This window comes from Molothrus aeneus, chromosome 18, assembly GCF_037042795.1.
Source record: "Molothrus aeneus isolate 106 chromosome 18, BPBGC_Maene_1.0, whole genome shotgun sequence".
Classification (NCBI taxonomy): domain Eukaryota; kingdom Metazoa; phylum Chordata; class Aves; order Passeriformes; family Icteridae; genus Molothrus; species Molothrus aeneus.
The window spans coordinates 10,889,084-10,910,755 of record NC_089663.1 but is presented as its reverse complement, the minus strand read 5'-3'; the positions used below and the strand labels follow the sequence as shown (position 1 = coordinate 10,910,755).

At 39.1% G+C, this 21,672-nt stretch overlaps 1 protein-coding gene across 1 annotated transcript in view; it reads left to right on the top strand.

The window, feature by feature from the left end:
* The window catches only part of KNTC1 (kinetochore associated 1), a 31,240-nt gene that overhangs the window by 3,800 nt on the left and 5,768 nt on the right, over nt 1-21,672 (top strand). Inside the window, exons 10-55 of the mRNA XM_066562476.1 lie at nt 368-480; nt 836-890; nt 1,539-1,637; nt 1,990-2,033; nt 2,136-2,201; nt 2,289-2,364; nt 2,536-2,661; nt 2,748-2,837; nt 3,407-3,472; nt 3,857-3,918; nt 4,306-4,417; nt 5,129-5,272; nt 5,500-5,556; nt 5,639-5,740; nt 5,975-6,091; nt 6,591-6,734; nt 6,999-7,097; nt 7,527-7,630; nt 7,732-7,837; nt 8,200-8,334; nt 8,743-8,862; nt 9,163-9,232; nt 9,304-9,371; nt 9,744-10,036; nt 10,220-10,392; nt 10,576-10,653; nt 11,213-11,226; nt 11,491-11,632; nt 12,089-12,145; nt 12,686-12,873; nt 12,971-12,987; nt 13,359-13,428; nt 14,099-14,227; nt 14,809-14,925; nt 15,313-15,422; nt 15,657-15,867; nt 16,807-16,896; nt 17,092-17,263; nt 17,650-17,708; nt 17,853-18,069; nt 18,659-18,732; nt 19,625-19,835; nt 19,916-20,025; nt 20,410-20,459; nt 20,805-20,883; nt 21,497-21,615. Of these exons, the coding sequence (XP_066418573.1) occupies nt 368-480; nt 836-890; nt 1,539-1,637; nt 1,990-2,033; nt 2,136-2,201; nt 2,289-2,364; nt 2,536-2,661; nt 2,748-2,837; nt 3,407-3,472; nt 3,857-3,918; nt 4,306-4,417; nt 5,129-5,272; nt 5,500-5,556; nt 5,639-5,740; nt 5,975-6,091; nt 6,591-6,734; nt 6,999-7,097; nt 7,527-7,630; nt 7,732-7,837; nt 8,200-8,334; nt 8,743-8,862; nt 9,163-9,232; nt 9,304-9,371; nt 9,744-10,036; nt 10,220-10,392; nt 10,576-10,653; nt 11,213-11,226; nt 11,491-11,632; nt 12,089-12,145; nt 12,686-12,873; nt 12,971-12,987; nt 13,359-13,428; nt 14,099-14,227; nt 14,809-14,925; nt 15,313-15,422; nt 15,657-15,867; nt 16,807-16,896; nt 17,092-17,263; nt 17,650-17,708; nt 17,853-18,069; nt 18,659-18,732; nt 19,625-19,835; nt 19,916-20,025; nt 20,410-20,459; nt 20,805-20,883; nt 21,497-21,615 (4,955 nt within the window). The remainder of the gene's footprint in view (nt 1-367; nt 481-835; nt 891-1,538; nt 1,638-1,989; nt 2,034-2,135; nt 2,202-2,288; nt 2,365-2,535; nt 2,662-2,747; nt 2,838-3,406; nt 3,473-3,856; nt 3,919-4,305; nt 4,418-5,128; nt 5,273-5,499; nt 5,557-5,638; nt 5,741-5,974; nt 6,092-6,590; nt 6,735-6,998; nt 7,098-7,526; nt 7,631-7,731; nt 7,838-8,199; nt 8,335-8,742; nt 8,863-9,162; nt 9,233-9,303; nt 9,372-9,743; nt 10,037-10,219; nt 10,393-10,575; nt 10,654-11,212; nt 11,227-11,490; nt 11,633-12,088; nt 12,146-12,685; nt 12,874-12,970; nt 12,988-13,358; nt 13,429-14,098; nt 14,228-14,808; nt 14,926-15,312; nt 15,423-15,656; nt 15,868-16,806; nt 16,897-17,091; nt 17,264-17,649; nt 17,709-17,852; nt 18,070-18,658; nt 18,733-19,624; nt 19,836-19,915; nt 20,026-20,409; nt 20,460-20,804; nt 20,884-21,496; nt 21,616-21,672) is intronic.

Here is a 21,672-nt window from a genome sequence, read left to right as displayed (position 1 = left end):
CCTTTAATCTTCACTGTACAATGCTCTTGAACCAGCTTATAAACATATTTTTTTAAGGTTTAGAGTGAAATTTCTGTAAAATGAAGGTTTACAGAAATTTAATTTCTGTATATAAATACAGAAATTATATATATACATAAATTTAAAGAAATTTAATTTCTGTATATAAATACAGAAATTATAAATAATTTCTATTTAAATTTCTATTTAAATTTGTATTTACTTATATCAAGAGCATCTTGATCTTCCTGTATTTTTTTTTTCATTCTACTCCTGTTCATTATTTAGGCCAAGAAATGTAGTATTTACTCAAAAACTGTCTTCTATGAGGAAAATATAAACTCATCTCTGATTTTTTTAAATCTAGAACATCTTAAGCACGTGGGATATTTATTCCCTCACTCTAATTTGGGATTGGCCTTTAATACATATTGAAGAATTTCTTCTCACTACTGAGTCAGATTCCTCTCAAGTCACATGGTAAGTGGAGAGTTACTACAGCACCCACCCTGAGAAGTGAAATGTTGTCTGGGGCTGTGATTTCTATGAAATATCTCATTGTTTTGGCCCAGATGCTGCTGCAAAACATCATGTCCTTGTTAGAAATTCCTTTTCTTAAAAACTAAGATTAAACAGAATGTGTGACAAAGTGTAACTGCTGTTTTAAAGTGTGAGAAAGTGCTAGAAACTATTCAGCTATATATTAAAATATAAAGGGATTTGTTGTCGTGGAATGCAAAATTTCCTAAAACAAAGAAACAAAAATATTTCACAGTTTTAACCTCAGATTCCTACAGCAAATTTTGCTTTCTTTTCTCTCTTTCTCATTCATTAGGCAAGGGCTTGCCAATGTGAAACTGATTGTGATGACAGTGCCAGATGCCAAACAGGTAAAATCTCCTGTTCTGTGTTCTGCTCCTTAATTGGGATGCAATTGCTCATAGGAAAAAAAAAGGGAGAGAGGGATGGAGGTGGCAAAATATTTGGGGCACAGAGAATTCTGAGGAGCTGAAATCCAACCTGAAATGTGGCCATTTACATCTCAGGGTGTGGCAAATGGGGGCTGTTGGGATTCTTGTGGGGGTGTCCAGGCCAAGCTGGCCCTGGCTGGGGTTTTTCTGGATGGTTTGGGGTTTATTTGTTTGGTTCTTTGAGGCAGGCAGATAAGGAAGAGCAGCAAAATGCATCATTGTCTTCCAGCCCTTCCCAGATTGCTTCAGAACAATATCTCTGCTGCCACAGTCAGTGCACTCAACTGAAATCACATACCAGGATGGACATTGTGCAATTGTAAAAATCAGATTAAACCTGATTAAACCTATACATAATAGGCCTAGAGAGAGAGAGGGAGAAAGGCAACATCTGAAGCTTCATTAAACTTCCTCAGACTGGAGATCTGCATTCCATAAAAAGTCCTACAAGTACTGCCTTCTAATTCCATAAGGATTCAGAAATGCTTCTGCAAATATCACTCTCTCACCAGAAAAAAAACCAATTCTGACTTCTTGGTTTGTTTTCTCCCTTTTGTTTTTTAATAGATGAGAAGCCTCATGGTTTTTGCATTGCCCACTATGCAACAGCTCTACTCTCTGCAAGTGTCTCCTGTTTCTTCCCTTGTTCAAAGTGGGATCTGCACTGTAGGTTTTGATGATTTTTTTGTTGTTCTTTGAAGAAATGCAGTTGTCTTAATATGTGTAAATATTAAAGAGGGCAGTGAGTTATTCTTGTTAGGTTAGAACCAATTTCTGCTAGAAACTATGCAGGAGCCACACAAAGAAAGATTAAGTGATGTCCCCAAAGGATAGAGAAAAATATCCTATTATGAAGCAAAGTGAACAATTTCAATTTAGTCTGAGGTCTCTTGCACTATTTAAGTGCTGCTAAAAACTGAGGGAAGTTTTTAAAGTTCTCTTAGCATAGAAAAATGCTCTGAATTTATTTGGAATTCAATTCATTTCACCTGATGGTTTCTGTCATTGCTCACTACAGGATACAATACACTTCTTGGAAGGAATTCATGAAAAGCATCAGATGTAAGATCATATTTTGTTTGTAACTATCTCATTATTATAGAAAAATGGCAGCTTACTTCCACATAGAGTTGATAAATTCACAGAATTCCCTCTCATCCTCAGGCCCTCTGAAGACCCAGTTTCTATAGTAGTGATGAGAAGTTTAACTGAAGCCTTGCCAGAAAATAGGTACTGGTTTCTGTGAAAAAACATTGCATTATTATTTTTTTTTAATCTGGACTTACATTGAAGTGATTTATTTTATTTCCTCCCCAGACTAAGTCGTTTACTGCACAAACACAAATTCACTGAAGCAGAGAGTTTTGCTCTTCAGTTTGGACTGGATGTTGAGGTGAGTTTTTCATTCATGAGAAACACATTAGAGATTAATGAGCATAACTGAAATTATGAGAAGGTCCTTGCCCTATAGTCCAACAGAAAGTATTAAAAATATTACAGATATTACCAAGGCAGTGGAATCTTATAAAACAACTCACCATATTTGTATTATTTTTTTCAACAGCTTGTCTACAAAGTAAAGGCAAACACTATTTTAGAGAAACTGGCCTCAGCTTCTCTTGGGAGTTATGGCCAGGAAGCCTTGCTGGATCTTGGCAATGAAGCCAAGGAAAATTTGCAAAAAATTCAGGTTTGTTTGTATTTCTACCCTCTCTCCCTACTAAAACAACTCAAAGGATCTTGGGATTAATGTCAGTTGTTTCCTTATGCCCACAGGACAGCCAGTTTGTTGTGAATTACTGCATCCATGCTCCCTGGCCGCTGCATGAAACCACTCGAGAAATGCTGAATTATGCTAAAGTCAGAGTAAGGGTTTTATTTATTTCTGTTTCTTCTACTCTTCAACTGCTATTCCACCCTTCTGTACAACTTGAGAAGGGCACAGAGCAGTTGCAGTCATTCCAAAAGGCAAAAGTAAAGGCATTGTAAATCCTCTGTAACCAAACAAAAATCCTTTGTAACCAGACACGAAGAAGCAGCAACTCCTGTTCCAATCTCATTCTTGGTGTTGCTCAAGGGCAAGAAAGAGCTCACAGTTTTATTTTTCTATCACAAAGCAGGGTTTAGTTTTGAGTAGCAGTTTTTTTAAGTACCTTTAAAATATTAATTTTCAAACTAAAGCTCAAAGTAGGTCACAGTTTTTGGTTTTATTTTAGTCTTATCAAACAGAAGCAGAGGGATACACAGGATCTGTCTGATCCTCCATCCATGCAGAAACCCAGGCAGGTTAGACTGGGCCAGGTTAGATCCAATCTAACATTGTAAAATCTCAATTTACAGGGTCCTGACTTCTTGCTCATGTTTTTACTGCACTCACAGTCCTGTCTGGCACATTTGGAGTTGTCAGCCAAACCCTTTCATGTCCTTTTTTTCAGATTTTGAAGAAAGATAACAGAACCAATGCTCCACCATCTGATGGGGCTCCAGTATCCATAGCTGAGGTGAGGACAAATTTTTTGGATCTACAGTCTCATATAAACAATTGTAATGTAGAGTTTTACAAACTGGAATTTCAAATTAGAACTGTAAACTGTTGAATTTTAAAACATCTAAGCAAAATTAAATTTTATAGTATGAAAGAGAACCACAGTAATGACAGATCCAGAAATAAGCCATTCCTTCAGTCATAGAAAGATTCAGTTTCAGATGCTCCATAAATTGAAGGCAGAACCTTTCCTAAAGTACTTTTTGGAGTTTCATTTTGGTTTTTGTTCAGTCCTGTTGTAAACTGGCCTCATCTTCCTTCCAGGAGAATCAGGGCTCTAAACATGTAATAGAACAACATCTTCAGCCAGATATTAACCTTAAATCTCATCTGCATTCAGGTGTTGAGAGCTCAGGCAAGGCTTACAACATTCTGTGAAGCTTTTGGACTAGAGAAATTCAGGTTGGTTTGTGTTTGAGATTTATAGTAAATTTAATTGTGATTGTTAAGCCTGTACCACTGAAATTAAGATTATTTTTTTGTTTTTTAATATGAATTCACTGAACTTCAAGCCCTTAAGTTTCCCATCCTGTGCTGTGGAGATGGGAGAATGCAGAGCTTGAGTCATCCTATACGTTGAAAACATAAATTATCTGTTGCACATCCACTTAAACAGTTGGGATTTTTTTGTTCAATGGGTGTAGGAGGGATTGTGGTTTTATAACAAACCCCAAGTACTACTCCTGTTGTTTCTTACAACATCCAGCACTAGGCAGAGAGGTTTGGAAGTTATCCCCAGTTTCTTTGTTAATAACATTTAACAAAGCTTCTCTTCCCCCTCACTTTTAGCGGCATTGCTTGGACAGAATTCCTGAATAACGAGGACATGTTCAAGATTATTGTTTTTCAGCTGGAAGAAGGAAATTTGCCTTGTGCACAGTACCTCTGGCTTAGGCATCAGGTGAGGAGGTGGCCCAGAATCTCTGCCATTCATGGAGGGGTTAAATCTCTCCAATTTTCCAGCCTAATTTCACAGGAGCTGTTACAAAACAGCTCCTCAGAGAAGCAAAGGTGCATGGCAGCATCTCATCACTTATCACAATGATTGCCTGTTCACCTGGATGCTTAGGAGGCTGAGCTTTTTATTGATTTAGGAATAAACTGGTATTTCTGGCGTCAGAATTCATATTTCTGAGTCATGGCAATTTGATTTATTCTGCTTGTAATCTTCCACTCACTTTTTTGCAAGCACAGCTCTCAGAATTCAGTGGATGTTTGCTGCCTGCCTTAAAATCCTTTAAAAATAATCACACAGACTCCTTACTCTGAATGCCACATTTAAGATTGTGTGTTTGTGTGCTGTTATTTTATTTTTTAGTGCAGGACTTTGAGTTCCATGTCTGTTGTTTTCTCACTAAGACAGAACTATAGAATGAGTGTGCCAGTAATAGAACAGAGTTATTTGTAAAGAAATTCCTTCAATTAGATCTTTTTTTAAGAAGACCAAACTCTAGTTTTACTGAACAGAGCTTAATTTAATTTCTGTCTATGGCTACTGAGATTTTCTCTTTGTGAAATTTACTGGCTCTTCCTATGAGTAAAACAGCTTTACAGACTACCAGATGAACATTTACTCCATGGGTTTGTAATTGTTCTGGTCTAATATTTTTAGGCTGATTTTGAAAGCAGCTTTGATGAGAAAATGCTGAAGGATTTGCTCAATGCCATCCATTTCCCTGCTCCTTTGAAGGAACTTTGTGTGTGGCTTAAAAATTTTGTGATCCCTTTCTCAAGAAGGGTTGTGCCAGATGGACAGGTGAGACTGATTTAAGAACTGTCAATTGTCATTTTCTCACACTAAGATAATTTTACTGTCAAACCTCCAGACTTCTGAATGTCAGGAACTTCTTCCTCTGTCTTTCAAATAGATTCTTTTCCCTAGCATTTATATTTGAAATTATTTCTTTAGAAAGAAGCTTCTAATGGCAAATTTTCCTTTGATAGATAGCATAATGCTACTTATTACTGTATTTTTTTTTCCAGAAAATATTGGCAAAATGGCTGGAGCAAGCTGCTCGAAACCTTGAACTAACTGACAAGGTAAATCACACTGCAGAAACTTGGCCTATCCTGTATTTCTAGATGTATCACATGGTTTGCTAACATCAATTCTTTTGGACAGGCAAACTGGCCTGAAAATGGACTCCAAGTGGCAGAGATTTTTTTTACAAGTAGAAATCAAGGTGAACTGGGAGTGACAACTTTTGGCAAGTGGACTCCTTTGGTAAGAAATGTAACAAAGACAAGAATTGGCTACTAAGAAACCTCAAACAGTTGCTGTGTGCTAGAGCTGGAGTGGAGGATAATTACACCACTGGTGGCTTTGGTGAAGATTTCATTTCCATTCCATGAAAGGAAAGAATTCCAATTTTCTTGTGTTTAATGATTTTAAAAGAAGTAGATGACAGCCTCTCAATGGCCTTGTCTCCTAACATTTCACTTCTCAACACTGTTTCAGAGGTGTGGTGACTGTGAGGAGATACAGAGGTTAAAGAAGCTGGTAAATGATTTACAAGAATTGAGAAATCTGTACAGAAAATACAACTGCAGGCTGGCATTCTGTGATTTTGAAAAGGTAACACTGCAGACACTTGAAAAAGTGCTTTTCAGGTTGTTCTGAAAAGGAGAATCTTATAGCATGTACTTTAAAATCAGACAAAAGAGAAATCCTGATGGATGTGGGTTCAATTTCCATCCATAAGCTGCTGGGACTATTTGAGAAGTTGTGTTACAAATTTTCCTTCAATTCAGGTTATAAATATAACCTAAGACACTGAGAAGCTGTGGCTCAAACTCTGTGGGTTGCAGATTATTACAGATCATCTACTGTGGAACAAGGATTGGCTACAGAGAAATTGAAAGTACAACTGAACAAGAAAAGCTTTGTAGATGAAAGGGTTGATTTGAGCTAGAGAGGGATTCTTTAAAGATTCTAAATCTAAAGACTCTAAAGAGGGAAATCTTTCAGTTGATTTCAGTGATCTCTGGATGTTGGGTCATGTATCAGAGATGAAAATGGCCTTGCACTGACAGGAGGGATGTTCTAACATGGCCTTTTCCCACTTGCTGCCCAGGAAAATGCAGCCACTATTGTGTTTCGCATGCTTGATAAAATTTTGGCACCAGAGCTGCTCCCATCAATTTTGGAGAAGTTTATAAAGCCCTACCTGTGTGAACACAACCTGCAGAAAGATGAGCTGCTTCTACAGTATGTCAAGGTATCCATATTTTCTTCCTTTTGAAGAAAGCTATTTCAACATCAGGAAGCAGAAGCCAAGTCTGATGAATGCTTGAATTTACAACTGAATTTTAGGCCCAGCTTTTAGATTAATCCTATTCCTGTCAACGAACTTAATGATAGTTACCATTGCAGTTATGAAACAATCCCTTAATGCCCAGAAACCTTCACACTTTGGTTCATATTATGAGACACTCCTGTCTTTTCTGATTTCAAGTGTTCTGATCACCTTTATTAAACCCAGGAGCTGCTGGAGCGCTGTCGGACACGATCCATTTCTGTCTTTGAAACCGCCTGGGAGGCCAAGGCAGTGGCTGTCATTGGCTGCATCTCTGACACTGAGGTGAGTATGTTCCATGAAGGGCACCAAGGGACCCCAGCACATCAGTTCAGAGCAAAAGATGATTTTTCTATAATGCTCTGAGTACATTTTTACTGAGTACCATGAAGAGAAGATAGTATGTTATGATCTTATCTTCTTACTCTATTATAGCCATCTCCCCTGTGGTATTTTTTGAGGATATAAGTGTAGCTGTGATGTCATCACATGGAAAACACACCAATTTTAATATATATGGAACCACAGAGTCATGAATGACTGCAATCATTTTCTAATTGAACTTGACAATCATATGAAGCCCTTTTTATGCAAGTGAGATTGGGCAAGGAAATAAAATACTTGCCTAAAGGGATCAGTCACACATGAACAATACTTCAAGGGACTAGTTTGAAATTTATTTTGCCAAGTGAGCTGTTTGTGTCCTTTTTGCAGCTGAAATTTGATGCAGTGCTGCAGATAATGCATGGAGCTGTGGTGCCATGGAGTGCAGCAGTGGAGCAGCTGGTCAGACAGCACCTGGAAATGAATCATGCCAAGTAAGCAGCATCCTCTTGGCTGTGTGTGTGGTGTGGGGTGATGGTTACATCCCACAGCTGGGGGTAGCAGAGGAATTCATGAGGATTGAATTTGTTCCCAGAGTGAAGTTACTGCAGGAAAGTTACAGACTGATGGAGATGAAGAAGCTCTTGAGAGCCTATGGGATAAGGGATACCAATCTTCTGAAGGACAAGCAGATGATAATGGTAAGTTACCAAGAGTTCAGATTTCTCCAAAGGTGAACAGCAGTGAACAACACTTGGTGATTTATTTTTACCATTTGAGTTGGGCTTTTTAACATCTCCCCTTCATTAGAAGACATGAATATTTCTGGAGAAATTCCTCAATATCACCAGACAAATTTTCAGATTTCCCAGGCTAATTCAGTCTCCAACCCTGTTTTCTCCCAGTTACATTTCAGTCAGCTTTTCTCTAGATAAAGAAGTTTTAAGCTTCCAGGTAACTTGATACAAACTGAACAATTCCATTGGTAAAGTAGTTTGTATAAATTAATTCCTTTGTTATCCTGGACATCCACAAACTAAAGTCCTTTTCTGTTTTCTTACAGAGGCTTGTCAGATACATTCTCAAACAAGACACCCCCACTTGCCTGGAGGATGCCTTAAAAATTGTGGAAGCCTACCTGCTGCCCACTGGGGAAGTGTATTTCCTGAGGATGATGGACCTGATTGCCAAAGGAAGGGTAGGGAAATACTTCATGGCAGTTGATCCTGGAATTTACAGACACTGAGGCCTCTTGACAAAGCAGGGACGAGTTTGCTGAAATCTTATAAGCAGTTTGTATAAGTATTTTTAATTTAAATTGTTAATTTGCTGCCTAAGTGCCTTAGCAGCAATGTTTAGCATTGAAAATGAGTTCTTTGTCAGAGTTTTATTCTTCTTTTGTGGCAGAATAGGGTGTAATACACCAGATGAGTTTGGAATTGAAGTCTCTACACATTTTCATGTATTGTTATTTACCCTCATGGCCATTCTGCAGCCATTGCAGCAGAACAAGAATGTACACATAACTCAGCTTTTCCAAATGCAAATGCCCTTTCCTTTTCAATATTTCTGCTCTAATTTTGTTTGTTTCTTTTTCTCCCTTCAGGAAGGGGAGTCTCTGACTTTGTTAAAATCTCTGCCTCTTGCCAAGGCTGAGGAAGTTGCAGAGAGATTGACTCTGTGGGGAAGACTGGTGTTACAGAGCAAGGCAGATGATCCTGAGGAGGTACCAAGGCCTTTCCCACCACAAAGTGTGCACACAAGTTATTCTGGAAAGGGAGAGGTGTGGATATTTCCTGTGAGAGCTGACAGACTGTGGAGTTAACACATATTACACCTATAAAATATTTACTGTTCTATAAAGATTAATATGTAAAATAACTTTGCTTTTCAACTGGTTGTGCCTTAGACTTGGTAACTGCTCCTTAAGAAGTTTGTGGAACTTTGCATTGTGCTTTAAGAGCTGAAGACAAGTCTGTTCTGGCAACATTTTAACCAAAAAAACCAAACTCTTCCTTTCCTGCAGCAAAAAACACAAATGCTTGTGACTAAGACACTGGTGGAAGTCCTCAAATTCTGGTGCAGCATTCAAAAAGGTAAAGGTACAACTTCAACATCTTCCCTGTGTAAATGGAATCAAAATCTAATTGTTTTTATCCTCCAACAGACAATCCTGTGAAGAAATACGAATGTGAAGAAAACTTAAAGTTGTTTGAAACACTTGCTGCCCTGCAGGTGGGTATTTTTATTGTTTTAAATCCTTTTTGATTTACTGTGGTTACTCCAATTGTTCTTATCACATGGATCATATTGAAAGTTAATTGTATTTACAACGTGCATGCAAAGGTTGTTTTTATTACTGACTTCAAATTGATTCTAAGCCTAATCTAGCAATTTACCCTAATCTGGGGAAGTTCCCAATTAGAACTCAGGTGTCTATTTAAACCAAAAATTAGATACTGTCACTGAAGCCTCAATTACTAACACTTCAAAGAGCTCACGCTAGAGTGCTGTAAGAATTTATGAAGATTTCAGGACAGTAGGCAAAAAAAGCAATTTAAAAGAAGTTATATGGATACAAATACATGGGTTTTTTTGTTGTTACAGGAGTATTTTGGTATCTTTCTCTCAGATGAGGAATACAGGAACCCCTCACTGATATCTGCACTTCTTGAGGGTCACATAAGCTCTTACGAACGTGCCAGATCTGCATCCAAGTCTAGAAATGTGCAAGCAGTGAATTGTAATTCAGAGGGTGGCAAGCCCCAAACCCCTCCCACTGCATCCAGGCTGTACAGACTGGCTTTGCTCCTGCAAGTCTCAGAGCATGAACTGGGAGAAAAACTGGCCTTGAGAGCCCTGGATGATGGCAAAGTGGAAGTGGCTGTCAATATATGCAGGTAAAACTGCAGAGCTTCTCGAGATCATCACTTTCAATGGGCTTCTCTGAACTGTTTCTGCCCCTTTTTGAAGGGCAAAGGAAAGGGTTTTCTGTTTTAGTTAAATAATTGGAACAGAATTAAGTAAAAACCCTAAGAATTACTGGCTTTTCCTTTTAAACACCCTTTTCTTTCTTAATATAGGGAGTTCTATGAAAACAGCTGGAATGAAAAGACAGGGAAGCTGCTGTTTGCAGTGTGCCAAAGGCTCTGCCACATGCTGGGAGCTGATGTTCCAATGATCACTCCTGCTGGGATGGACCTCCCAGCGCTGCTCCATGAGCTGGCTGGCCAAGCAGCCACGCTCTGCAGTCCAGGTAATTCCTGTTCCCATTTTTAGCTCATGTTAGGAGTCCAACTTTCCAAGCAGAGTTCAACAAACCTGAAAACCAAGTGAATTTCTAGACCTGCATCTGTGAAAATAGGTGCTGCAATATTGTTTCCTTTTAATTGGACAGGTGAACCTTCCATTCCTGCTAATGATCTCAATATTTTCACAGATTTAGTGCTGGATTGTCTGGAACTGTGTAAATACACTTCACTTGCCAAGGAAATTCATGGACAATGCCAAATGGACAGCTATGAATTTACTGCAGAGGTATTTTCTGTGCTGTTCACTGCATGTATTCTTTTCCCTCTCATTTCTCCAGCACTCCTAAATCAAAAAGCCAATAACAACAACAAAAAAAAAATCCAAAAGTAAAAATAAACTAGAATTTCCTAGAATTTGTGTGTTCTTCAGCTTAAGGAATAAAGTGATTTGAGTCCTAAAAGCATTCCAGCTGTGAGACAAGCACAAGTAGCATTCTCCACTTACATTTCAGTCCAATAAATCCTGCTGAAAATAGGGATTTTATCAAACAGCTTCTGCCAGGACTGGCAGAGAGCTGGCATGAAAATACATCCATTTAAAAACCAAACCCCCCCTGCCACACTATGTGAAAGCTTTCCCAAGAGTTCTGTAAAACTTTAAGATGATCAAGTTCTTGAATTGCAGCTTTGTTTTCTGTTTAGGTCAAGCAGTGCTTTGGGCTACTTGAAATGAATGGGCTCTTACAGCTGGAGTGGAGTAGAGCAGAGTGGCTGGGCTTGTTTATCCACAAAATATTATTTTTCTAGAAAATGGCCCATTTGCAGAATGTTTGCTTATGGTATTTGGCCAGGAATGTTTATGAAAGCCTCCATTAAATTGAATAAGAGTACATTTTGGCTTTACAACTAAACAGCTGCAATGGGAAAGACAAATGTGGCCACTCTAGGTAGGAAATGGATTTTTTGCCACTGGCCATTTAACAGAATTACTACTTTCAAATAGAACATCATGTTCTATTCCTGTTTTCCAAAGCAGAAACCTGTTAGTGGACTCATTAACTCTGCCCTTTACTGTGTGTGCTTTTGACAATGCTCCTACTTAGACAACATCTTCTGGAGGAGATAAAGACCCTTACAAAGAGTGGACTTATGATGATTTCTTTAAAGAAGATGGGATAGTCCTGGATCCTCAGACATCCCTTCCAGTTGCATATGAGCTCATTTCTGCTCTTCTGCCTATCTCTGGTAAGCTTCTTCTCCTCAACATTGACACAATGGAAAATCTGTGTTTCTCACTGATTTTTATCTAGAAATAGAAATAATTCCCTTCATGTGTGGAAATTATCACCTCAGTTAGACAAACTCATGGTAGAAACACCCATCAGGGGGTGTAGAATGGCAAGATGACTTTGGGTTTGGTTCCTGTTTCCACAGATGAAGAGTTTCATGTTGACTGTCCCATGCAAGGGATTCACACACAAAGTAGTTACTGAAAACTGTTGGATTCCTTTGTGAGTCTGAAAGATATTCCCTCCTAAAAAATAAATTCTGAGCAGGCACAGTTAAAAGTAGCATCAATGGCTCTTGGGGTTCACATGTCTCCATTTTATGTCCTGTCCTGTGGTATTTTAGGATTCTCCCAGACTTGCTGCTGCTGCTGGGTTCCTGGCATGCTGTTGATGAGCATTTTCTGTCTTTCAGAGGACAAGCTGTACCCCCTGGAGTCTCAAAGCCTGGCACACAGAACGTTCATGGAAGGTATCACACCTTGCTTGGCTGGGAAAGGACCTTAAAAATCACCCAGTTCCAGGGGCATGAGGGCAGATCCACCACAATGAAAGTCTAAAGAGACCCCTGCAAAACATGAGGGTTAACTTCACCCTCCACAGGCATGACTGACTCATAGGGGGTTCTACAGGTGCCTAAATGTTCCCATTAAGGCCATATTTTAGGGGGTGGTTTGGTTGAGCACAGAAATCACCAGTTTGGGTGCTAATTCCCACCCTGGGATTTTTGGGCATCTCCAAACCTGTGCTTCAGGACAGTTCTACCACTGTGAGTGAAGATCATCAAGGCCTGTCCAAGAAGACGACTTCTGGTGAAAAATTCATGGATTTTGGACTAAAATGGGAATCTGTATTAAATTAAAAGCCCTGAGAATTTTAGGTTTTAAAGGGAACTAAGGCAAACCCTGAGTCATAACTCTAATGAAGAAAAAGAGAAACTGCTCTGATATTAACTCCCAGCACAATGTGGTTCATAATTACTTTCTGGGGTCGTTTTTGAAATATTTTCCAGGACACAACTTCCTGCTGCCTGTTGGATCTCCCTTCTCTGCAGCAGTGCAGAACCTGCTGGAGTGCAGCCAGTTCCAGCTGCTCCTGCAGCTCACAGTCTGTGCCTTCGGCTCCTGCCTCCAGCATGGCATTTCAAACACCATGGAGCTGTCCCCGAGTCCAGAGGTGACTTTTGGCAAGTTTAGAACAGTTCTCCAAGGATTTAGAGAATTAAATCTCTAAGGCTCTCACCATGACCTTGTATTAGCACCACTTGATCAGATGTTTGATCAGTTTATGAAAGGAGCTGGTGGTTTCTTCCCAGTTTTTCATGGTCCTCTCCCTTTGCAAAATGTGTTCAGAATTGAGCTTTTATTCCTGACTTTCCTGCAGAGACTAGAATGAGTGCTAATCATGGTTTACTCTGTTCCTTTGTTTTAATATGGGAAAAGTCACAAGTGGAATATTCAAGAAACATTCCTCAGTTCAAAAGCACTTGGAAAACAGAAATCCTTTTCTGTCTAGAAGAAATCTTAGTAAGGCCTTAAATGAACCTGAAAATAAAATTATTGTAGCACCTCCTACTGTACTGTAAATGACAAGAAGTTGAAGATTTAGAATTTCTTTTTAATGAGATGCTGTTTTCTTCTATAACAGCCACATGACAACGATCTGCTACTCACTGAAACCAGAAGCTTCCTCATAGCTATGAAGGAGAGGAGCAGTTCAGTAATCAAAACCTCTGTCCTGAACTTACTACACAAGGTAAGAATCCCCTGGAAATGTGGGGGAGCCACTTCTGCTCTGCCTGGCAGCCACATGGAATTGTTTCAGTTGGAAAAGACCCTTGAGATCCTGGAGCCCAACCCTTGAACTGAAGCCAGGTCCATCCCAAAGTGTCCTGAGATCCACATTTTAAACTCCTTCAGCAGGGGTGTCTCAAGCACCTCCCTGAAGAGCCTTTTCCAAAGAGTCTTTGAGCCCCTCTGGGGCTGTTCCTGCTCAATTTGCTCTGCTTGGAAGGTTCTGGACAGTGGGAGCCTCACCTTTGGGGGATCCTTTAGGGTCCCAAAGGGCTGTAATGGCCTTTAGGATCTGTAGGTATTCCCTATCTCATTTGGAATCCTGGAGTTGTTTAGATTGGGAGTTTTCTTAGGTGGGGGCAGGTTTTAAAAAGCTCTGTGCAAAACCTGCAATTTAGCATCTTCTAAGGCAGCTTAAACTAAGGGAAGTCACTTTCAGGCTGGCTTCAGGATATTCAGATGTTAAATTTTAAATTCTGAAATGCATTTTTATTCTTTTTCCTCCCTAACTTAGAGACCCAATATTTGTCTAAATTCTGGAGTATTTTTCCCTGAGTTACACTTGATACAAAGAGACCTATTGAAGAAATTAAATAAATTCCTAAAGTTTATCATTTTTCCCCAAACCACAGGTGTTCAACTCCCGTGTCATTGATCAGAACCTGGCCCTGGGCTACTGCACTGTTTTACCCAAGGAAGAAATGTTCAATAAGCTGTGGGAGGTCATAAACAACTCGTGGCAGAATTATAGAAAAGTTTTGGTAAATTCCCAAGGCCTTGAGTTTCTTCAGCAAACAGAGAATATTCAAGAGATCCTTCCTTTAGGGCCCTGGGGGAGGAGCTGCCTCTGTACCACAGTGGGAAGTTGCTGTCAATATTAATGTGATTTTCAACCTCATCAGAACTTATTCCAAAGCTTTAAATGATTTATTTCAGTCCCATCATAATTGATATCTGTGTTATAGTTTGGATAAGTTGTTCTCTGGCAGCAGCTCTCAAGAATGGAATGAGTGAATATTAAAATACAAAGGAAGATGAGAAGTAAAGAAATGGGATGGGAGAGTAATGCAAATTCTGAGAAAATGCCTAAAAGTACCTTTTGTATTACTTACTACAATGTTAGGAAAATATTTTAGAGAAAGTAAATTTTCAAGCAGCTTTGAGCTGCCAGCTCAGGAGGTGGGCTAGTCCTGACACCTTCCCTGAGGTTTATTTTCGTTTTACACAGTTGTCTGATCATTTATGAATTGTTTGAAGTTCCTCTAAGGGTTTAGCCCTCAGGATTCCCAATTTTCAAATTATTTCTTAGCCTTTTATTCACTTCTTTTCTCCTTCCTTCTAGGCAGTAGCTCTGGTGGGAGCAGAGCTTGCTGACCAATATGGTGAAGAAGAAGAAAAGAGAAAGTTCCAGGAATTGGTTATTGATGCAGAATGGGGCATCCAGCTTGGTAAATTTGGTGTAAGTTTTTATTTATTACTTATTTTAGGGCTTTATTAACTAATCAGTTAATAATATCAGTGTAATCTGAGATGTGTGTGAGTTTTTAGGCAGATTAACCATTCAAATGTAAGCAAAGTTGGGGTTTTGTTTTTGGTTTTTCATTCTGCTTGTCTGCATAAATAAACATGAAAAATGGAAATTCAATAATTGAGGAGGCTGAAAAAGAAAAACTTAAGTTCTTGAGTATTATTTGACACAGGGGATAATCAGCAAATCCACTGCTTTTTCCTGCTCTGAAAGTGTCTGGATTGAAACTAAAAGAAGTCAGAGCTTCACTGTGTAAGGAATTAGTTTTGATTTGTCTAAAGGACTCCCTTGAGCAGATGAATGTGGTTTTATCTGCAGATTTCTTTTGAGACTGTGTTTAGACAGCCACCAGTAAGGAAGAAAGAGCTCATAAGAGTGCTGGTACAGAACCCAGGAGTGGACACAGCTCTCATCCTGAATTACTGCAGGTACTGATTCCATGAAATCTATTGCTGCAAAAACAACCATGGCCCCTGAGATCTCTTTTGCTTTAAGTAAATCCTAATTAATATAAAATGCAAACTCTTCTTAAAAAAGAAAAAAAAAAAAGCTATTCAGAATACATCCTGCCTTGGATTAATTTATTAATTTATTTCTGATGAAAGAAGCTCCTTGATGACACCAAAGCTCCCAGAGAAAATCCCATTCTGTTCTTTTCCTAGCACTTTCATGCTGGACAGTGATGCTGCACTGCAGCTCTGCATTGAAACCCTTCTGCTCCAGAATTCAAACACAAATGATGCTGAAGATGACTCTGCAGAAAGCAGTGAGAGGCAACCTCATTCCACATTACTGGCTAGAGCACTAAAAATAATCCCTCTGCTGAACAGCACCAAACACCTGGTCATGAGCCTCAGTGGAATATTGTACAAGGTAAAAAAATATCAAATAAAACAAAAAACCAACACAGCCACATTGCTGGAATCTACAGCTAAGAATTGCTGCATGTCACTTGAATATTGTACAAGGTAAAAATATATATAAAAAAAAATAAAACAAAAAACCAACACAGCCACATTCCTGGAATCTACAGCTAAGAATTGCTGCATGTCACTTGAATATTGTACAAGGTAAAAAATATATATAAAATAAAATAAAACAAAAAAACCAACACAGCCACATTGCTGGAATCTACAGCTAGGAATTGCTGCATGTCACTTGAATATTGTACTAGGTAAAAACAATATATAAAATAAAACAAAAAAACAACACAGCCACATTGCTGGAATCTACAGCTAGGAATTGCTGCATGTCACTTGAATGACAGAGGAATAATTCCACAGAGACTGAAAAGGTTTTTTCTAAATTTTCTTAAACTTGTAAATGTTAAGGTTCAGTTTTTTGCTTCTCTACAAAAGAAATGACAGCCACATTTCTAATTTTCTCAAAAGAGAGGCAGGAGTCTTTTATCCCCACTTCCCTTAAAAACTGACCAGCCAGAAAATCAAACTAAGTCATTTCTAACTACACTGGAAGAGTTCTACATTAAAAATAGGTTAAAAATGATATGTTGGGGGTGGTTTTGTTTGGTTGGGGTTTGATTTTGTGTTTTGGAGGGTTGGGGTTTTTGTGGGGTGAGTTTTTTGGGGTTTATTTTGTTTCCAAACTTATTGTTTGCTCTTTCTCTAAAACTCTGATGCCTTTTTTAGGATTTAAGAAAGGGTTTAAGAGATTTATGTCATGATGCTTATATCAACATAACACTGAAGAAACAGTAATTGGTATTAAAATTGGGAAAAAAAATCAACACACTTGTGTGTTTTTATAAGACAAATCATGTAAAACCTTATAAAACATGATTATTTTCAACAGCTGGATCCTTATGACTATGAAACACTGGAAATTGTCCTGAGAGTGATCCAAAGTGCTGATGAGAAGAACACCAGCATCCAGCTGAGCCAGGTGTGTCCAGATGTGTGACCTTGCCAATGGCACCTCAATCCTGCTTTGTTTATTTATTGATGGAGCCATTCAGCACTTTTGAAATTAAATTAATTATTCCATGCACACATTAAATTAATTATTCCTCAGAAAACAGCCTGAAAAAGGTGATTTCTGGTAATTTCTCAGTGATTTATATCATTTTTTCCCCCCTAGGCTTTGAGCCTCCTCAAACACCTGAAGTCCTACACCAGGATTTCTCCACCAGTGGACCTGGAACACCAATATGTGTTGGAGCAGATGATTCCCCTGGCCCCAGCTGCTCACACCAGGCTGCCCTTTCACCTGCTCTTCTTCAGGACTCCCCAGTGTTTCTGGAACATTATTTGTAAGTTCAGGATCTCAAATTCCCTTTCTCTGCTCTCTCTGACCTTCAAAGTGCCCCAGTTTGTGTTGTATATGAACTCTAATATTTCATTAATGCAATAAATTAATATTTCATTAATTTTCATCCCAACTGCTCCTAAAGCACTTCTTGTGCTCCCAAATTGCTGCCCAGAGGAGCTCAGATGATAAAGACATTGCAGGGTTTGTCCTCAAATTCTTTCCTAGGACCTCCAAGATTTCTCCCCACATGCCACTGCCAGGCCAGAGGGGATGATGAGGATCAGATCCTTTCTCTCCTCCCCATCCACATAAACTCTGAGTGCTTCATTTCCCAGAGGAAGCTGCCAGTGGATTGTGAGACTCTCACAGGCAACTTTTCCTTTTCAGCTGCAGAGCTCAGTGAGGAAACCTTCCCAACCCTTCTGTTGATTTCCAAACTAATGAAGGTACAGTAGCAGCTTGAAGGAATTGATTTCAATATTATTCCCCCCCCACACCCCCAAAAAAAGAAATTCCCATTGTTCTTTTGCATGATGTTGGCCTCACTGGAGAAGCTCTGACAACTCTCCATCTACCTGACACTTTCCCAGGTTTCCCTGGATACTTTCCACATGTCTGCAGCTCGACATGTCTTTGAAAAGAAACTGAAACCAAAAATATTGGAAATGAGAAGCAGTGGCTGCACCTCCATTGTTAACAAGGAAACCATGAAAACTGTGCAGGCCCTTCAGTCCTACCTGCTGGCCATAGTCAACCCAGAGTGGGCTGTGGCCATGGCTCACAAGATTGCCCAGGAATTCCCCACAGGTGAGTGGCAAAGGGCTGGGGAAGGGCTGGGACAAGCAGAGCCCAAACTTTTGTTCGTGATCTGAGTAACACCAGCAAAGCAAACCCCACCCAAACACCCCAGCAAAGCTGGAGAGTGAAAATGAATTCATCTCCTGCATCCAGTTTGGAGCAATAGGTTGCAAAAACACCCACTTGATATCACAGCATCACCACCAAATCCTTTTTCCCCTCTTTTTGTAGAATCCTAGAAAGGCTTTAAGGTCCTTGCAGCCCAAACCTGGGCACCTTCCATTAAACCAGATTGCTCCAAGCCCCACCCAACCTGGCCCTGTTGTCCTGCCAGAAGTTTCTCCATGTTCACACCATCTTCAGACAAGTTTTCTACCAAGAGTCAATATTTCAGCCCAATTCAATCACTTTCTCTGCTACTTGAATTCAAATAAATTTTTGCTCTTTAGACAAAAAAGTTTTCCTAATATTTTAAATAGCTTCTAGGTTTAATTCTTCAAAATAAAATTGATATAGTACATAGTGTTAGAAGGATTAATGAAAACTTAATTTATTTACTTCTTTCCCTTCTTTTTTTGTTTTCTTAATCATTCAAAAGGTCCTGACCATGTCCAGGCACTGAAATTCTGTCTCTATCTGGCTGAGAAGTGGCTGAAGAGTACCACAGCTAAGGTAATGCAAACTGCTTGCCAGATTGTTGTGAAGTCATTACAAAAATCACAAAATACTTATATTTGTATTTAAGTTTGTGGTGTTTTGGGCACTGGTGTGTAAATTGCATCATAACCAACCCTGATGTGGGAAATACTTTTGGGGAAGTGACCTCCAGAAGAATTTCCTCTGTCTTGGAACATTCTCCTGCAAAAATCAGGCTTGAGTTTTCTTGGAGCTTGGACAACAAATGAGCAGATTTAGGGGAGAATAATTTGTTCCTTCTCCTGTTGTGTGCATTTTTCTTGCTGCAGGAGGTGGAATCTGACCCAGCTTTGATCAATAACATTATTAATCTTTGCTTACAGCTCCAAGGCTCTTTGGCTGTTTGCAGGGTTATCCATAAAGAGAATTCTGCTCTGGCTGGATGCTCAGGCTTGTTTTCACATGGTTTCCTTTCACAGGGAAAGGTGAATAAGAATCTCAGCTTTGATATAAATCTCAAACTTCCTGTGGAGTTGTTGAGGCACAAAGAACCCTAAATAGTTCTCTGTGGTGTCTCATGATCAGAGAGAATTATGCCAAAATTAAACTGAAATTTGAGCAGCCATGAGTTTTATAATTCATCTTTTTTCTTCTACATTTACTTCTACATTTTATTGCAGAATCTCTTTCTTTTACCTACTTGTACGTATTTTATTTGGCTCTTTCACAACATAGCTTTGCAATTCTTTTCAAAACACCTTTCCTAGCTGGAGCAATGTGGTTAATCCTCTCTGTCTGCAGAAAAAATAACTGTGGGGACACCTCTGAAGAGCAGATCCTGCTGTCCAGTGTGTAAAAAAGAGGATTTTTCTTGTGCTTTTGAGTAAAAAAAAGCTTTTTTATGTAAAACTCTGGTGTTTTGCTAAAGGATGAGCCACATGAGAAAGCAGAAGTCCTCCAGAGGAACTTACACTTGCAGTATAAGAGAGCAGCAACAGAAAACGTCCTGATAACAAATAACTTGAACACTGGGGAGCATCTAAAATGCATTGGGAAACCAGCAAACCTGATTGTTTTACTGTATGAACACCACAGCATAGACCAGAGGTTCCAAAATCCAGCTGGCAGAGATTATCCAGGTGAGTTTGAGCAGAGAGAAGCTCTTTAAAAAACCCCAGCTCTGTTCTGGAAATAACATTTTGTGCATCTCTTCCTGTAGATATCCACGTGGCAGCTAAGGAGATTGCTGAGATTAACAACTTGGACATGAACAAAATTAGTGACAAGCTGCTGGCCAAATGGCTGTGTCCAAGCACACCACCCCCAGGGGTAAGGAATTTGGGGTTTGAGGGAAATAACCAATTCTATAAAATATGGGCTTTTCTTTTTCTCCACTTGTTCAAAAAACCTGAGGTTATTCTGTACAAACTGCCTGTAGTACTCATGAATGGATTTCAGATTTCAGTACTTCCCTAAAACAGCACAGCAGTGTCTGTGGTGAGAAGGATTTGAAATGTTTTTGAAGGAAATTTTTTTGAAGGAAATTTTTTCCTTCTGTGTAAATTCAAACCTTCCCTTTGGTGCAGCCAGCCTGAAGGGTAAAGCAGCTGTAAATACATCAGCCTCATCAAACACTGCTTTAAGCAGGGATATGACCCAGCTATTTATCCACCAATGTGGGAAACTCATCCAAATTTTCATTTCTTTTTAAAGAAAACCCAAGAAGTCTTTGGAGATGTACAGGAGGATGAAGAGCTGCGAAGGTGTGTGTGTTCTCTTACCTGTAATATGTGAATTATTTTTAACTAACCAGTTAAAAATGACTTTTTCAAGATACCTAACAGTGGGGGTGTGATTCAGAGCTCATTGTTCTTATTTTTACTTTCTGCTGACATCACTTTTGAATCATCCCATATTTATTTATACCACAAAACTCCACTGACAATAACTCACATCTGTAAGTTTTTAAGAGGAGCTTTTTGGAGTTTTCCCCCTCCTTTTTCATATCCTTGCTCCCTTTCTGACAGTGAAATATTCACATTTAAATGACAGATGATGTGTTGTGTTTCAGTAGCTGTTCCTGCATTAAAAACAAACCCTTTTTTTAGGGTTATTTACCTGCTCCAGTCTCGCCCTATGGATTACAGTTCAAGAATGCTTTTTGCAATTACAACATCTGACACATCTGTGAGTTGCTAAATTCTTGGTTTACCTTTTTATCTCTTATTAAAATCAAATGCAGTTTGCTTTACTGCAAGAGCTTCAACTTTTGGCCTTTGCCTCTGTGTTTTGGATGGTTTGTGATTTAAATGAGCTCTGTGTGTTCCTCCCTTCACCAACCTTTGCTTAAAACTGATTTTCACTGAATTTTGCTATTAACTCTCAAGAGCAGCCCTTGAACTCTGGGTTTTCTATTGCTGATTTCTATTTTCTATTGCTGATGTTATCTGAAATAACTTCATGGAACATTTGCTAGAGTGTCCCTTAAGCTGCTGCAAGACATTGGCATCCACTTTGGGTGGAATGAAAGCAGAGTGGTGAAATTATTTTCAGCAGAACCTTGACCTCCAGTTTTCCCACACCTAATTACATTTGTGCTACAATAATCACAAATATTTTGTATATAATACGAATATTTTGTATATAATACGAATATTTTGTATATAATAACCACATGTACTTTTCTTGCCTGTATTAATAATCTGAAACCTAGAAAAGCAGAGGGTTTTATACAGCTGGGATGATCCTTTGCAGTTGTTCAGGCAGTAGCTGTGACTTTGGGACTGTGTTTTCCCCTCAGCCCTTTGGTGACACCCAGCTGACCTTTGCTCACAGGACCAGAGCCTTCAGGTGTTTGCTCTACCTGGCAGACACCAGCACTGTGGAATCCCTCTTCAAGAAACCCATTGAGAAAGTCAAGTAAGAGGGATTTTTTACATATTAAAGGACATTTTTCAGTGTTATCCTGAGCTTGGA